Source organism: Nicotiana attenuata, unplaced genomic scaffold (assembly GCF_001879085.1).
Source record: "Nicotiana attenuata strain UT unplaced genomic scaffold, NIATTr2, whole genome shotgun sequence".
Lineage (NCBI taxonomy): Eukaryota > Viridiplantae > Streptophyta > Magnoliopsida > Solanales > Solanaceae > Nicotiana > Nicotiana attenuata.
In genome coordinates, this window is record NW_017671524.1 from 36,698 (window position 1) to 54,731 (window position 18,034).

The 18,034-nt window shown below is 42.4% G+C and overlaps 1 protein-coding gene across 1 annotated transcript; it reads left to right on the top strand.

Moving 5' to 3' along the window:
• The first annotated feature begins 3,671 nt into the window (after positions 1-3,671).
• LOC109208799 (post-GPI attachment to proteins factor 3-like) lies at positions 3,672-17,602 on the top strand. The gene is made up of 5 exons (XM_019371949.1): positions 3,672-4,100; positions 4,180-4,432; positions 4,611-4,795; positions 5,496-5,683; positions 17,034-17,602. Exons 1-5 carry the CDS (start codon positions 4,006-4,008, stop codon positions 17,318-17,320), a joined length of 1,008 nt encoding a protein of 335 aa, XP_019227494.1. The 5' UTR covers positions 3,672-4,005; the 3' UTR covers positions 17,321-17,602.
• Positions 17,603-18,034: the final 432 nt, after the last annotated feature.

Below are 18,034 nucleotides of genomic sequence, written 5' to 3' on the forward strand. Positions count from 1 at the left end.
GGTTAAGAACTTGTGCTAAACCCATTTGACTCCGATCGACTTTTGCCCTTTTGGAAGATCAATAAGCTCCCAAGTATTATTCTTTTCTATTGATGCAATTTCAACATCCATTGCTTTCTGCCACTTCAAATCTTTATAGGCATCCTCAAATCTTACTGGATCACAATCAGAAAATAAAGCTACATAGGTAAGAGAATCTTCATTTTCAGATTGATGAATTCCACTAACCTCATAATCTGCCATCCATGCTGGTGTTCTTCGATCTCGTTGAGGTCGGGAATTGATGCCTTCTTGATTTACCAAGGTAGAAGAACCTTCATTTTCAGTCACTGGTTGCTCTTGCTCCCTGACTCCATCAAGATCTAAAGAAAGTTGTTGGTTGCTTGAATTTTCTTCCCATGGCCAGAAATTATCTTCGTCAAACACCACATCACGACTGATAATTATCTTTTTGCTAACTGAATTGTACAACTTGTAGGCTTTTGACTCCTTGCTAACACCAAGGAAAACACACTTGATGGCTTCGTCATCTATCTTTGTCCTTTTCTGATCTAAAACATGAGCAAATGCAACACAACCAAACACTTTAAAGTGTTCAACATTTGGTTGCTGTCCACTCCAAGCTTCTTCTGGGTCATGTTTTGAATAGCACGAGAAGGACTTCTATTCAAAACATAGACACTCCAGCAAATAGCTTCAGGCCAAAAAACTCTAGGAAAATGACTCTTTCGCAACAGGCTCCGCACAACATTCATGATTGTCCGATTCTTCCTCTCACATACTCCATTTTGTTGAGGAGTATAAGCTGCTGTAAGTTGCCGACGTATCCCATGAGATTCACAAAAACTTATAAATTCTTGTGAAAGATACTCCCCTCCACGATCCGTGCGAAAGATCTTTATGGAACATCCTGTCTCCTTTTCAACAAGAGCTCTGAAGCTTTTAAAAGCTATAAAAGCTTCAGATTTTTCTTGCAAAAAATGAACCCATGTCTTCCTGCTAAAATCATCAATAAACGTTATAAAATAACATTTTCCTCCATTGGAAATTGGATTTATTGGTCCACAAATGTCTGAGTGAACTAGTTCCAACTGCCTTTTAGCTCTCCACGCTTTTCCTTTTGGAAAGCTATCGCGAGATTGCTTTCCAACGACACAATCTTCACAAATATCTACTGGAATATCAAAATTAGGAAGACCAGAAACCATCTTCTTCTGCTGCAACAGTTTTACTCCTCCAAAATTTAGATGTACATATCTGTAATGCCAGAGCCATGCTGGACTATCCAATTTTGTTGAAAAACAAAAATTGGTAGAGCCAATATCTTGCACATGAAGCGGGAAAAGTTTATTTGCAGTCATCTTAGCTTCAGCAATCAACCCAAGATTAGAATCTAGGATTTTGCAAATTCCATGCTTGATAGACACTTCATAGCCGTTCTCTTGAAGTTGACCCACACTAATAAGATTTTTCTTTAAATCCGGTACAAAGAACACATCAGAAATAATATGCACAGATGAAGATTTTGTTTGAACTTTTACCTTCCCTTTTCCTTTGGCAGCAAGTCGGGAATTGTCGCCTAACTTGACTGTTGTGCGAAAAGTTTCATCCAATTCAGAAAATGCAGATTTTTCTCCACACATATGGTTGCTACAACCTGTATCTAAATACCATAAATCCGTGTGGTGTTCTTCTGTGGATTGAGACACCATCAACAAAGAAACCTCCTCCTCCGTCTCAGTTACTTCTGTAAAATTAGAGTTTTCTCCACGTACATTTTTCAAATTTGTACGACATTCAGAACGATAATGGCCATACCTGTGACACCTATAACACTCAATGTGGGACTTATCTGCAGACCTTGGCTTCCCATTTGACGAGTGTTGTTGATCACGACCATGTTGACCATTCTTTTTGTGAGTTCCTTCTTCAGCTTTGTTTGAGTTTCTTCCCTTCCACTTGTTCCTTCGACACACAGAATCTTTGGAGGTTGTGATTGCTTGCAAGGCTTGCTCCTCCGTATCTTGCTTAACAATTTTCTGCTCATGAACCATCAAAGAATTTTGTAGTTCATCAAATGAAAGAGTATCAAGATCTTTCGGCTCTTCAATGGAGCAGATAACAAAATTAAATTTAGGCAACATGGACCGCAGGATCTTCTCGACGATGGTAACATCTGCAAGTCTCTCTCCATGAATTCGCATCTTGTTTGCAATTGCCATTGTGCGTGAGAAGTACAACGACACCGACTCTCCCGATTTCATACGCAGGGTTTCAAACTCACCTCGTAGAGTTTGAAGTTGTGCTCGCTTTGCCCTTGCATTCCCTTGGTATATCTTCTTCATAGAGTCCCAGATTTGCTTTGACGTATCCTTGCAAAGAATTGTTTCCAATATTAAACGATCAATGGCTTGGAAAAGATAGTTCTTTGCCTTCAAGTCTCTCAATTTTTGTGCTTCAAGTTCTGTCTTTTGAGCATTTGTTAGAACAACATCCGCTCCAGGTTCTTGAATCCCACCATCAACGACTGCCCAAAACTCTTTGGACCTCAAAAAGTTTTCCATGAGCATGCTCCAATGGTCATAATGGCCATCAAAACGAGGAATGGCTGCTTGCACAAAGTTGTTCTCTGAAGTCATAGATGAACAAAGTTCTGGGTAAAATCTCCCTCCCTCAAAGATCTAACCTGGCTCTTGATACCACTGTTAGAAATCTGGAAGAAAACTAGACAAACACAAAGCAATTTTGGGGAGATAAAATTACTGCAATAAAATTCAACAACGAACAAGCCTTTTATAAAGGCAATACAGTTCCTACATTATCTAAAGCACTAAGCCATAAAGGAAGTTAAAACAAACCCACTTAGTCCACTAACTACACAACTCCCCCATATACCCATAAGACTAGGAAAGCAGAAACTAACTAATTAAAATATCTAACAATGACTATTTTAAGTCTACTATTTTAGATGGTGTTGAATTTTCAAGTGGCATTTGGGGTGATATCATTTCTATGGAGACATCTAACACCCCAGCATATAGTTCTGGATTTCAAGAATTTTATTTTCATAATGTCGAATTTCCAAGTAATATTTGGGGGGATCCCCCCGTTGAATTATTGAAGTACTTTAGGATTTAAGTTATATGTGTTGACGAACTTTTTACAGTATTAGTATAATTTAATATGTTATAATAAGTTGCCCCTTCGTCGAAAATTTACATCGCATAAAAAAGTTTTATTTTATGCATATAAACTATACGTTAAATCCCCTTAGCTTCTTAGTATATTTACTTCTTTATACTTTGGCTCTCCTTAGTGAAAATTCTGGTTCCGCCACGGTTAATGGTACTAATTTTCACGCTTTATGAGCAGTTTATGTAATTATCTTTTAGTTGACCTAATATTGTAAAAATTCGATACTCTATACTCAATTATAATTTGTATAAAACTTGTTCTCGAACCAAACCATTCCTTCAATATACAAATCAAGATTAATTTACATTATTTTATCACTATATGAGAATCAAATTAACATAAAATGTTTTGCTCCTGTTTTAATTTGAAGATACTTGGTTACCCTGCTTCGGTGTGTCCTGAATCAACGGTCTTCCTCTATTACATAGGAGTAATACTTTTACTAACATACCTATTTTTCAGATGTAGCCATTGACATTGTCACAAAGTGCCTCTATTGTATTAAAATACATTTTACAAAATGTTGTTATTGTGCTTTAGATTTGGAAATTGAGGACACATATTCATGGTTTCTTCCACTCTCAAATTTCATTAAATAGTTGAGTCTGGATTTATTTCAATTTGAATCAGGTTGGTAAATCCTATTGAAGCCAAAACCAAATCATCCATTTGGTTATATAGTTATAAATCTCACATTCTTGATTTCGAGTCTCACTATCAGCAAAATATTTCTACGTTCTTGACAAAACAAATAACAACATGACATCAAAATAGATCTCAAATTTTGTCTTCTATCAAAGTAGTGATCAGATGGCAGATCGTTACCTCGCCATTTTCTTCGTATCTCTTTCTTGTCTTTATCGATCATTTGATGCGAGTGCTGGAGATGTTGATCCATTATACAGGTAACATATCTTACAATTTTACTTTGCATTTTGCTTCACTGCTGTCCTTTCTAAAACCATTTATTATCTGAATAATCAGGGCATGTATTTCGCAATGTGAAAAAACTGGATGTGTTGGTGAAACATGTTTCACACAATGCAAATACTCTGTAGATGGTTCTTTCTCTGATAGCCAGAAAGAGCCCCTATACCGGCAATTGACACAAACCGATTGCTCAAATGACTGCAAGTACCACTGCATGCTTCAAAGAGAAAAAGAACGAGCTGCACTTGGATTTGGACCTGTGAAATATCATGGTAAATGGCCATTTAAACGAGTGTTCGGGCTTCAGGTTTGTAATACTATGAGCCTTGGACCTATGTTATGAGCCGTGAAAAGTATTTACACAATCATGTCACTTATAAGATAATTATGAGTAAATCTAAAGTTTTTACGCTCTCAGTGCATATAACTTAAAATCCTTTACTGATATATGACTATTGATAAGAAGTGATATCTTAACTTTCCAGGAGCCTATTGCTGTTGCTTTCTCTGCATTTAACCTTGCAATGCATATCCAAGGATGGCTTTCCTTTTTCAAGCTACGATCAAAGACGATAAATAAGAGGATATCTTATGATTATGCTGGTCTATGGCACATATGGGCCTTCTTGTCCGTGAATTCATGGTTTTGGAGTGTTGTCTTCCACAGTCGGTGAGTTCTGCATTTTTCCATAATGATTAATGGGATGAGTTATTGTCTCTTTATATGATCATGGGTAATTTTCACCTCGTGAACTAACTTTCATAGTTGAGTTAGACATAATGTCCTTAATTTTCTTAACATTGTATCTGAGTCAGACTCATCCCTATTCTTAATTTACCAAATGTCAGTCCCATGTTATGTTATCCATGCTCCAGTTGACCTAGTATGTGCATGCAAGGAGGCGGGGATACATTAGATTGTCCCACATTGGTTGATACAATGGGCCGCATATCACCTCATGAGCTAGCTAGCTTTTGAGATAGAATAAAGCCTAAGATACACCTTTTATTTGTCATACTTACACGTGCCTATCATATTTTGGTTTCCTTATTTTCCAAATAAGTGTTTAGGCTTTTCGTTTGACCATATATAATCAGAGGTGGATCTAGGATTTTAGTTCTATGGATTTAGCATTTAAAGTTATGGGTTTATATCTACTGTTTATTGTAATTTTAGTGATTATTTACACATAAATTTATGTTCCGCGTCGAAAGTACTGGGTTCAGTTGAACCCAGTAGTTCTATGCTGCATCCGCCCCGTATATAACAGGCTATTAATCCAGCATGTGGCGAGAAGTTTTATTCATTTTTAGTGAAGTCAATATGGTTATGGAATTGTATTAACTTGTTATTAGTACTTCTATTGCAGAGATGTGGAATTGACAGAAAAACTAGATTACTCATCTGCAGTGGCATTACTTGGATTTTCACTTATTATATCAATACTAAGAAGTTTCAGTATAAGGGATGAGGCTACGAGAGTATTGATGTCTGCTCCACTGCTTGCCTTTACAACCACCCATATTTTGTACCTGAACAACTATCAAATGGACTATGGTAATGTCCTCATCTCACAGTTTTAGTTTAAGGTACAAAGTCATGCATGGAAAGAAGGGTAGCCTTGGCGTAACTGGTAAAGTTGATGTCATGTGATCAGGAGGTCACGGGTTCGAGCCGTGGAAACAACCTCTTGTGCATGCAGAACTGTAGGGTAACACTGCGTACAATAGACCCTTGAGGTCCGGCTCTTCGCCGGGCATAGCGGGAGTTTTAATACACCAGGCTGCTTTTTTATTTATTTTATAGTCATGCATTGAAAATAGGATGTAGGCTACATATTCTTATAAAACCAAGCGCAACAGCATAGGAAGATATCAAGATACAAGGGAAGGAATACAGAGATAATTATTGGGGTGTGTTGCTTTTTGTGTCTATGGACTATAATCTGCACCACCAAGAGTTCTCGTGGAATGATTGAGACCCTTTCACCTTTAATAAATCTTGAATTTGAGTTGTGGGAATGAAAAATCTAAGTAGAAAACGCTTTATTCCTTTTAGTAGGCCAACCCAACTTGAAACTGAATTAGTCGAATCCGTGCTTCGAATGTCGGGTGCCTAGAGGTCGCAATGAGCATATTAATAGGTCAAAGTTGGATGGATCCAAATAAATAAATGGATCATGATCAAACCTGCCCAAAGTGTGCTTGAGTCAAAATAGATTAGGTTAAGATGGATTAATAAGGTGTCATGACTCAACTCGTCCAACATGACTCAATCTCTCCTTCTTTTTTTTTGGGTTTTTTCAAAAAGAAAACTAATTTTTGTTTGAATTATTAGCTCAAATTTACATAATTCTCAGTCTTCAAATTTGATTTTGTATGTTCGGGTCTCGATTGCATTATGACATGTCCAGTTACTGTCACGACCCCAGTTCACCCTCCATGAACATGTCGTGATGGCACCTAGTTCCTACAACTAGGTAAGCCTAACAGTGCGGAATAACAATTAACATTTACGGAATAATTAATTAAAACTGAACATACGGAAACAAAAATTGTATATAAGGCCACTCCGCCTATACAACTCAAAAAAAAATATGCGGAAGTCTACAACTAAAATTCAAAACCCGGAAACTCACGAGAAAACACAGGCTAATAGAGTATAGTAGTCAGCTCTACACCAGAATGTCTAAACAACATGAAAAGGAAAGAAAATGAAACTATCTGCTAAAGCCGGAATAGAGTAGAGACTCCTGGTCTGCGGACGTAGCAGATATACCTCAAGTCTCAGCTAGGACTCTCCACCACGGGGATGATACGGCTGGGAGGAAGTACCTGAATCTGCACATGAAAGACATGCGCACGAAGGGCATGAGTACACCACAGCGGTACTCAGTAAGTGCAAGGCCTAACCTCGGTTGTGTAGTGACGAGGAAGGTCAGGGCCCTACTGAGATAAAACATAATAAATAATAAGATAACGGAAACAGTTTAAATAAAGTCTACAGCGAGAATCTAAACCAGATAAATAGGGAAGAACAGTAGTGGAAAGCAAAGGTAACAATACAAGGAATACTGCTCTCAACAAGGAATAATAGCCGGGGATCTCTTGGTATCCTCATCATATGCACCAGGGATCTCTTGGTATCCCGAGGATCTCTTGGTATCCTCATCATATACACTGGGGATCTCTTGGTATCCCGAGGATCTCTTGGTATCCTCATCATATACACTAGGGATCTCTTGGTATCCCGAGGATCTCTTGGTATCCTCAATAAGTAAGCCGGGGATCTCTTGGTATCCCAATACATATAGAAATACATGTGGTAGGGATCTCTTGGTATCCCGCACCCTCAATCCAGAATATATCGAGTACAGGGGGGGATCTCCCGGGAAGCCGTCCCGTAGTCCCAAATTAAACACACAGCAACAACGACTCATAATCTCATAATATATGCTAAAATCGGTACAAGTAATTGAAATTTCTAGTCTAACGTGCTTCACAGAGTACAAATAGTACAGTCAAATAATTAAGCAAGTGAGTCAGCTAAACATGCTTCTCTAAGCTAGCACAGGTCTAAACTTACAGTCCAGAATGAACAAGTAAACAGGAAAACTCAATTTAAATACTTCAACTAGAAACGGGTTTACAACAATTGGCTCAAGTACGCGCTCGTCACCTCACGTAGGAGGCATTCAAAGATCATGTCCTAAGGGGAAAGGTCCCTCACACAAGGTTAGACAAGCCACTTACCTCGAACCGGCTCAATGTCAACTAGAAGCCACGCTCTTGCCACGAGTATCCGACTCCAAATGGATCAAATCTATTCAATTCAATTACACATTGTACATAACATCGCAAACACCTGGTTTTGCTAATAAATTCAAAGCTACGGCGTAAAATTAGGTGAAATGACCAAAATGCCCTTTAGGCCAACGCCCCGGAATCGAATAATTTTCACATTTTTAGAACCCTCGTACTCTCACGAGTCTAACCATATAAAAATCTCCCAAATTGGAGGTCAAATGCCTACTCAAAACTCAATAGTCTAGCCAATGAAGTTTTACCCCAAATTATCCAATTTTTGATCCAAAATTCGATTTCTCATGATGTATTTAACTATATAATGATAAAGTATAACAAAAAGGGATCAAAGAAACGTTACCCAATGATTTTCTCTTCAAAACCCACTCAAAATCGCCTTCTCCCGAGCTCTCAATCGATTTTTCAAACTTATGAAATTAAACTCTCGAAATTGCTATTTCTGAACAGTGAATACCGCTTCTGCGGTCTAGGGACCGCTTCTACGGTCCCGCCTATGCGAAGCACTGGCCGCTTCTGCGGCTCCCTTTAAAAATCCCAGCTTCCGCTCATGCGGTTCCCATCTCGCAGAAGCGGATCCCGCTTCTGCGGTTTCCTAGAGGGTGACCAAAAGTCGCTTCTGCGACGTCCAAGGCCGCTTCTGTGGCTCCGCTTCTGCGGTTCCCAGGCCGCAGAAATACCAGAAAGAAAAATACCAGCTGCTGCAACACTTAGAGATTTCCTCCGTTAACCACCCGAAATCATCCCGAGGCCCCCGGGACCTCAACCAAAAGCACCAATACCACCTAATATCTTATTCGAACTTGTACCAATCCTTAAAACACCTAAAACAACACCGGAAGCCGATTTAATCAAAGATTCAAGCCTAAGAACTTCAAATTTCTTCCAAATACGATTTAGATAAAAAACTAACCAAAACACGTCCGAATGACCTGAAATTTTGCACACACATCCCAAATGACATGACGGAACTACTGTAACTTTCAGAATTCCAATCCGACCCTCGGATCAGAAACTCACTATCGGACCGGAAACTTATAATATTCAAACTTTGGCATTTCAATCCTAAATGAGCTACGGACTTCCAACATACATTCCGAACACGCTCCCAACCCCGAAATCACCTAACGGAGCTAACGGAACCATCTAATTTCCATTCCGAGGTCGTCTTCACACTGTTCCGACTACGGACCACTTTTCAACACTTAAGCTCTCATTTAGGGACTAAGTGTCCCAAAGCTCTCCGAAACTCAACACCGAACGTCCCGGCAAACCAAAATAGCAGAAATGAACTTAGGGGAATCCGTTAATGGGGGATCGGGGCGTAAATTCTTAAGACGACCGGCCGGGTCGTCACATCCTCCTACACTTAAACATTCGTTCGTCCTCGAACGAGCATAGAGAACATACCTGATGTAGTGAAAAGATGAGGATAACTGCTGCGCATATCCTGCTCGGTCTCCCAAGTCGCCTCCTCGGCCGGCTGACCCCGCCACTGAACCTTCACTGAAGCTATGTTCTTTGACCTCAACTTCCTGATCTGCCTGTCCAATATAGCCAATGGCTCCTCAACATAGGATAGATCCTTGTCCAACTGGATTGAACTGAAATCCAACACGTGCGACGGATCACCATGAAACCTCCGGAGCATCGAAACATGAAATACCGGATGAACTCCGGCCAAATTGGGAGGTAAGGCAAGCTCGCAGGCAACCTCCCCAACTCGCCTCAAGATCTCAAAAGGGCCAACAAACCTCGGACTCAGCTTCCCTTTCTTCCCAAACCTCATAACGCCTTTCATAGGCGAGACCCGAAGCAGAACCCGCTCACCAACCATATATGAAACATCACGAACCTTCCTGTCCGCGTAACTCTTCTGTCTAGACTGGGCTGTACGGAGTCTGTCCTGAATCACCTTGACCTTCTCCAATGCATCTTGAACCATCTCTGTACCCAATAGCCTAGCCTCACCCGGCTCAAACCAACCCACCGGAGATCTACACCTCCTACCATATAAAGCCTCATACGGCGCCATCTGAATGCTGGACTGATAACTGTTTTTATAAGCAAACTCCACCAATGGCAAGAAATGATCCCAAGACCCTCCAAACTCAATCACACACGCACGGAGCATATCCTCAAGAATCTGAATAGTGCGCTCGGACTGTCCGTCCGTCTGGGGGTGAAATGCTGTGCTCAACTCCACCCGAGTGCCTAACTCCTGCTGCGCGGCTCTCCAGAACCGCGATGTAAACTGAGTACCTCTGTCTGAAATGATAGAAACTGGAATACCATGCAGACGGACGATCTCCCGGATATAAATCTCCGCCAACCGCTCCGATGAATAAGTGGTACACACAGGAATGAAATGAGCGGACTTGGTCAGCCGATCCACAATGACCCAAATGGCATCAAACTTCTTCAAGATCCGTGGGAGTCCCGAAACAAAGTCCATGGTGATGCGCTCCCGCTTCCACTCCTGAATCTCTATCTGCTGAAGCAACCCACCCGGGCGCTGGTGCTCATTTTTCACCTGTTAGGAGTTGAGGCATCTAGACACATAACCAACTATATCTTTCTTCATACGCCTCCACCAGTAGTGCTGCCTCAAGTCCTGATACATCTTCGCGGCACCCGGATGGATGGAATACCGCGAACTATGGGCCTCTGCTAGAATCAACTCTCGAAGATCATCAACATTGGGCACACAAATCCGGCCCTGCATCCTCAATACTCCGTCATCCCCAATGGTCACATCTCTAGCATCTCCACGCTGAACCTTGTCCTGAAGGACAAGCAAATGAGGGTCGTCATACTGCCGCTCCCTGATACAATCGAATAAGGAGGACCAGGAAACCACACAACCTAGAACCCGACTGAGCTCCGAAAGATCCAATCTCACGAACTGGCTGGCTAAGGCCTGAACATCCATCGCCATAGGCCTCTCTGAAACTGGTAGATATGCCAAACTCCCCAAACTCTCCGCCCGGCGACTCAAGGCATCCGTCACTACATTGGCCTTGCCCGGGTGATACTGAATAGTAGCATCATAATCCTCAGCGACTCTAACCACCTCCTCTGGCGCTAATTTAGATCATTTTGCTTGAACAAGTGCTGCAAACTCCGATGGTCAGTATAGATCTCACAAGGCACACCATACAAATAATGACGCCAGATCTTCAAGGCACGAACAATGGCAGCTAATTCAAGGTCGTGGACAGGGTAATTCTTCTCATGTATCTTCAACTGTCTGGACGCATAGGAAATCACCCTACCGTCCTGCATCAACACCGCTCCAAGGCCAACTCTCGAGGCGTCCCAATAGACAGTATAAGACCCCGAACCGGTAGGCAACATCAAAATTGGGGATGTAGTCAAAGCTGTCTTGAGCTTCTGAAAGCTCGCCTCACACTCCTCTGTCCACTGAAATGGGGCACCCATCTGGGTCAATCTAGTCATAGGGGCCGCAATCGATGAAAATCCCTCCACAAAGCGGCGGTAGTAGCCTGCCAAGACAAGGAAACTGCGAATCTCTGTAGCTGGGGACGGCCTGGGCCAACTCTGCACGGCCTCTATCTTCCTCGCATCCACCCAGATACCCTCACTCGAAATCACATGGCCTAAGAATGCCACAGAACTCAGCCAAAACTCACATTTTGAGAACTTTGCATATAACTTCTTCTCCCTCAAGGTCTGAAGCACGGTCCTCAGGTGCTGCTCATGATCTTCCCGACTCCAGGAATACACCAGAATATCATCAATAAAAACAATAACGAATGAGTCAAGATATGGCCTGAACACGCTGTGCATCAGATGCATGAAAGCCGCTGGGGCATTGGTCAGCCCAAATGACATAACCAGGAACTCGTAATGACCATACCGAGTCCTGAAGGCAGTCTTCGGGATATCTGGCTCCCCAATCTTCAACTGATGGAAACCTGAGCGCAAGTCAATCTTAGAAAACACTTGTGCGCCCTGAAGCTGGTCAAACAGATCATCAATGCGAGCAAAAGGATAACGATTCTTCACTGTAACCTTATTCAGCTGGCGATAATCAATACACATACGCATAGAATCATCCTTCTTCTTCACGAACAAAACAGGAGCACCCCACGGTGAAACACTGGGTCGAATAAAACCCTTACCAAGCAATTCCTGTAACTGATCCTTCAACTCCTTCAACTCAGGAGGAGCCATACGATACGGAGGAATGGAGATGGGCTGAGTGTCCGGCAACAGATCAATGCCAAAATCAATGTCTCTATGGGGCGGCATGCCCGGAAGATCAGTTGGAAATACATCGGGATAATCCCGTACCACTGGAACTGAATCAACAGAAGGGGTGTCAACACTGACGTCTCTCACATAAGCTAAATATGTGGCACACCCCTTCTCAACCATACGTTGAGCCTTAAGGAAAGAGATAACTCTACTGGGAGTGTGACCTAAGCTACCACTCCACTCAATATGTGGAATACCTGGCATAGCCAGCGTCACGGTCTTGGCGTGACAATCAAGAATAGCGTGATGGGGTGACAACCAGTCCATGCCCAGAATAATATCAAAGTCAACCATACCGAGTAACAATAAATCCGCTCTGGTCTCAAAACCACGAATGGTAACCAAACACGACCGATAAACACGGTCCACAACAAGAGAATCTCCCACGGAAGTAGAAACGTAAATAGGAGAACTCAATGAATCTCGGGCTATACCCAAATGCGGAGCAAAATAAGAAGACACAGAAGAATAGGTAGAGCCTGGATCGAATAGAACCGATGCCTCTCTACGACTAACCAGTATAATACCTGTAATGACAGAATCGGAGGCAACAACCTCGGTGCGAGCAGGAATAGCATAATATCTGGCCTGGCCTCTCTCTCGAGAGTGACCTTTACCTCCCCGACCTCCGCCCCTAGCTGGCTGGGCAGATGGGGTAGCAGAGGGAGCTGTGATCATGGCCTGAGAACTCTGAAAGAGCACGCTGTGGCTGAGCAGTCTGTGGAGGTGCACTCCTCCCAAGTCTAGGGCAATCCCTCACCACATGACGGGTGTCACCACACTCATAACAAGCTCTGGGAGGACGTGGCAGTGGGAACGGTGCGGTACGGGTACTCCAAGACCCCTGAACACCTGAAACTCTGTGGGAACTCTGAGATGCAAACAGAGCTGGCTGACCCACAAAACCTCTGCCATGACGCACCCTGCCTCGAAAATAAGGACCGGCATATCTCCCCGGTCCACGAGGTCTACTCACTCCCCTATACTCTTCCTCCTGACCTCGTCTGTCCTCTCTCTCCTGGACCCACCTGTCCCCTGCTCGGTGAGAGGTCCTCACCATCTGCTGAACTGGGACCACAGGCTGTGTCGCCATGACACCTGGAACCTGACCAATGGAAGCTTGCTGCTCTGGAGTGGGGGAGGCGGGAGTCTGGGTCCCTCCCCCGATCTGTGAAGTAGTCGGTATAACCTGAATCAATCCCGCCTGAATCAACGTACCAAACATGCTTAGGAACTGCGCCAAAGTCTCCAGAAGAGCTGGAGTAGTAGTAGCCGTGGGCGTGTCGGGTGCCTGAACTCCGGCTGGGTCTGCTGGTGGTACCTCGATGGCAGCTCGCGCAAGTGCCCTGGCTGCACCACGCGCGCGTCCTCGGCCTCTACCCCGGCCCCGGCCTCTGACGGCCGCAATAGGGGGCGCGGGTGTCTGATCATCTCGAGTAGCACGTGTCCTCACCATCTGTGAGAGAATAGAAGTCGGAAGTTTAGAATTGATGTTCAAAAATCTCGCACGACAGGAATCAAATGAAGTGAAATTTTTCCTAACGGTTACATAGCCTCTCGTAGATAAGTACAGACGTCTCTGTACCGATCAGCGAGACTCTAATAAACCGGCCTGTGTTCCGTGACTCCTATGAACCTAGAGCTCTGATACCAACTTGTCACGACCCCAGTTCACCCTCCATGAACATGTCGTGATGGCACCTAGTTCCTACAACTAGGTAAGCCTAACAGTGCGGAATAACAATTAACATTTGCGGAATAATTAATTAAAACTGAACATACGGAAACAAAAACTGTATATAAGGCCACTCGGCCTATACAACTCAAAAAAATATGCGGAAGTCTACAACTAAAACCCAAAACCCGGAAACTCACGAGAAAACACAGGCTAATAGAGTATAGTAGTCAGCTCTACACCAGAATGTATAAACAACATGAAAAGGAAAGAAAATGAAACTATCTGCTAAAGCCGGAATAGAGTAGAGACTCCTGGTCTGCGGACGTAGCAGACATACCTCAAGTCTCAGCTAGGACTCTCCACCACGGGGATGATACGCCTGGGAGGAAGTACCTGAATCTGCACATGAAAGACATGCGCATGAAAGGCATGAGTACACCACGGCGGTACTCAGTAAGTGCCAAGCCTAACCTCGGTTGGGTAGTGACGAGGAAGGTCAGGGCCCTACTGAGATAAAACATAATAAATAATAAGATAACGGAAACAGTTTAAATAAAGTCTACAGCGAGAATCTAAACAGATAAATAAGGAAGAACAGTAGTGGAAAGCAAAGGTAACAATACAAGGAATACTGCTCTCAACAAGGAATAATAGCCGGGGATCTCTTGGTATCCCGAGGATCTCTTGGTATCCTCATCATATGCACCAGGGATCTCTTGGTATCCCGACCTCATCATATACACTAGGGATCTCTTGGTATCCCGAGGATCTCTCGGTATCCTCATCATACACACTAGGGATCTCTTGGTATCCTTATCATATACATTGGGGATCTCTTGGTATCCCGAGAATCTCTTGGTATCCTCATCATATACACTGGGGATCTCTTGGTATCCCGAGGATCTCTTGGTATCCTTATCATATACACTGGGGATCTCTTGGTATCCCGAGGATCTCCTGGTATCCTCAATAAGTAAGCCGGGGATCTCTTGGTATCCCAATACATATAGAAATACATGTGCTAGGGATCTCTTGGTATCCCACACCCTCAATTTAGAATATATCGAGTACAGGGGGGGATCTCCCGGGAAGCCGTCCCGTAGTCCCAAATTAAACACACAGCAACAACAACTCATAATCTCAGAATATATGCTAAAATCGGTACAATAAATAGAAATTTCTAGTCTAATGTGCTTCACAGAGTACAAATAGTACAGTCAAACAATTAAGCAAGTAAGTCGGCTAAACATGCTTCTCTAAGCTAGCACAGGTCTAAACTTACAGTCCAGAATGAACAAGTAAACAGGAAAACTCAATTTAAATACTTCAAGTAGAAACGGGTTTACAACAATTAGCTCAAGTACGCGCTCGTCACCTCACGTACGAGGCATTCAAATATTCAAAGATCATGTCCTAAGGGGAAAGGTCCCCCACACAAGGTTAGACAAGCCACTTACCTCAAACCGGCTCAATATCAACTAGAAGCCACGCTCTTGCCACGAGTATCCGACTCCAAATGGCTCAAATCTATTCAATTCAATTACACATTGTAAATAACATCGCAAACACCTGGTTTTGCTAATAAATTCAAAGCTACGGCGTAAAATTAGGTGAAATGACCAAAATGCCGTTCAGGCCAACGCCCCGAAATTGAATAATTTTCACATTTTTAGAACCCTCGTACTCTCACGAGTCTAACCATATAAAAATCTCCCAAATTGGAGGTCAAATGCCCACTCAAAACTCAATTGTCTAGCCAATGAAGTTTTACCCCAAATTATCCAATTTTTGGTCCAAAATTCGAATTCCCATGATGTATTTAACTATATAATGATAAAGTATAACAAAAAGGGATCAAAGAAACGTTACCCAATGATTATCTCTTCAAAACCCACTCAAAATCGCCTTCTCCCGAGCTCTCAATCGATTTTTCAAACTTATGAAATTAAACTCTCGAAATTGCTATTTCTGAACAGTGAATACCGCTTCTGCGGTCTAGGGACCGCTTCTGCGGTCCCGCCTATGCGAAGCACTGGCCGCTTCTGCGGCTCCCTTTAAAAATCCCAGCTTCCGCTCCTGCGACGCAGGAGCGGATCCCGCTTCTGCGGAAATCCTACCGCTTCTGCGGTTTCCTGGAGGGTGACCAAAAGTCGCTTCTGCGACGTCCAAGGCCGCTTCTGCGGCTCCGTTTCTGCGGTTCCCAGGCCGCAGAAGCGAAAATACCAGAAAGAAAAATACCAGCTGCTGCAACACTTAGAGATTTCCTCCGTTAACCACCCGAAATCATCCCGAGGCCCGCGGGACCTCAACGAAAAGCACCAATACCACCTAATACCTTATTCGAACTTGTACCAATCCTTAAAACACCTAATACAACACCGGAAGCTGATTTAATCAAAGATTCAAGCCTAAGAACTTCAAATTTCTTCCAAATACGATTTAGATCAAAAACCTAATCAAAACACGTCCGAATGACCTGAAATTTTGCACACACATCCCAAATGACATGACGGAACTACTGTAACTTCTGGAATTCCAATCGACCCTCGGATCAGAAACTCACTATCGGACCGAAAACTTATAAAATTCAAACTTCGGCATTTAGAGCCTAAATGAGCTACGGACTTCCAAAATACATTCCGAACATGCTCCCAACCCCGAAATCACCTAACGGAGCTAACGGAACCATCGGATTTCCATTCCGAGGTCGTCTTCACACTGTTCCGACTACGGACCACTTTTCAACACTTAAGCTCTCATTTAGGGACTAAGTGTCCCAAAGCTCTCCGAAACTCAACGCCGAACGTCCCGGCAAACCAAAATAGCAGAAATGAACTTAGGGGAAGCAGTTAATGGGTGATCGGGGCGTAAATTCTTAAGACGACCGGCCGGGTCATCACAGTTACACTACGTTGGCTCGGTTTAACACAACAGTTTAATGGATCATTTCGCGTTCAACTTGCTGGGTCAAGTTAACAAATTGGGTCATAACTCAACTCGTTTAAACTTGCAAGGTTTGTCTGGTTGCTAAAAAATGGATTGATTTGGTACTTCTAGTTGCTTTGTTATATGACTATAACTCTTCCATTTTGATATTATATAAATACTTATTTGGAATTTTTTTCAGGATGGAACATAAAAGTTTGTGTTACAATGGGTGTTGCTCAGCTTCTGATTTGGGCAATTTGGGCTGGAATCAGTAATCATCCATCCAAATGGAAAATATGGACAGTGGTTGTAGGGAGTGGATTTGCTATGCTTTTAGAAATTTATGATTTTCCTCCATATGCAGGACTAATAGATGCACATTCTCTTTGGCATGCTACAACAGTTCCTCTGACTTATATTTGGTGGAGTTTTATCCAAGATGATGCAAAATACCAAACAATTAACCCTAGTAAGAAAGTAGAGTAATGTTTTTTTTAACAGGGTTGTGTCCTTTTCCGAACCCTACGTGAATGTGGGATGTCTTGTGCACCGGGCTGTCCTTTTTATATCCTTTTGGGATTGATTTTTGACATGTAGAGGTTGATTTAGGCAATATTAGTCGAGAATGACTCCTTTTCATTTGTTTTTATTTCTTCATCGTAAGTTGCAATTTGCTAGAAAAGGATTGCTTTCACTCATAAGCAGAGCCAAGTTATGTCTAATGACTTCAAAGTTTGTTGCAAAGGTGATGGTACATTCTGTTCTTGACATGATTAGCATTTTTTGTTGTTTTGTTTTTATCTTGTTTCTTTTAACTTTATTATTACTGATGTGTTTTTTACTTTGGTTATATTTATTATTTTTGCTGCCAATACTTTTCTTTTCGTTAGTATTTTCATCATCTTGTATTTTGGAAACGCTTTTCTTAAGCCGGAGTCTATTGGAAACATGACTCTCCACTTTGTGTAGAGGGTAAGGTCTACATACACTCTACCATCTTCAGATCCCATTTGTGGAATCATACTGGGTGGGTGGTTATTGTTTGTTTTAAACTTGTTATAGATACAATTTTGATGGTTCCTGAAGGTCTACTCTGTTGAGAACCATTGAGTTGAATGTTTGATGTCAAGGGCTAATTAATACACATAATTGTGCTTCACATTCTTTGATGCAAATTTTTAAACTTAGTAGGAGTTTGTA

Excerpts from the sequence above, each read along its gene's own strand:
- LOC109208799 (XM_019371949.1), top strand. The coding sequence starts at position 4,006 with ATGGCAGATCGTTACCTCGCCATTTTCTTCGTATCTCTTTCTTGTCTT. Across the intron at positions 4,101-4,179 it reads GATGTTGATCCATTATACAG|GGCATGTATTTCGCAATGTG; the intron begins GTAACATATCTT and ends CTGAATAATCAG. Across the intron at positions 4,796-5,495 it reads AGTGTTGTCTTCCACAGTCG|AGATGTGGAATTGACAGAAA; the intron begins GTGAGTTCTGCA and ends CTTCTATTGCAG.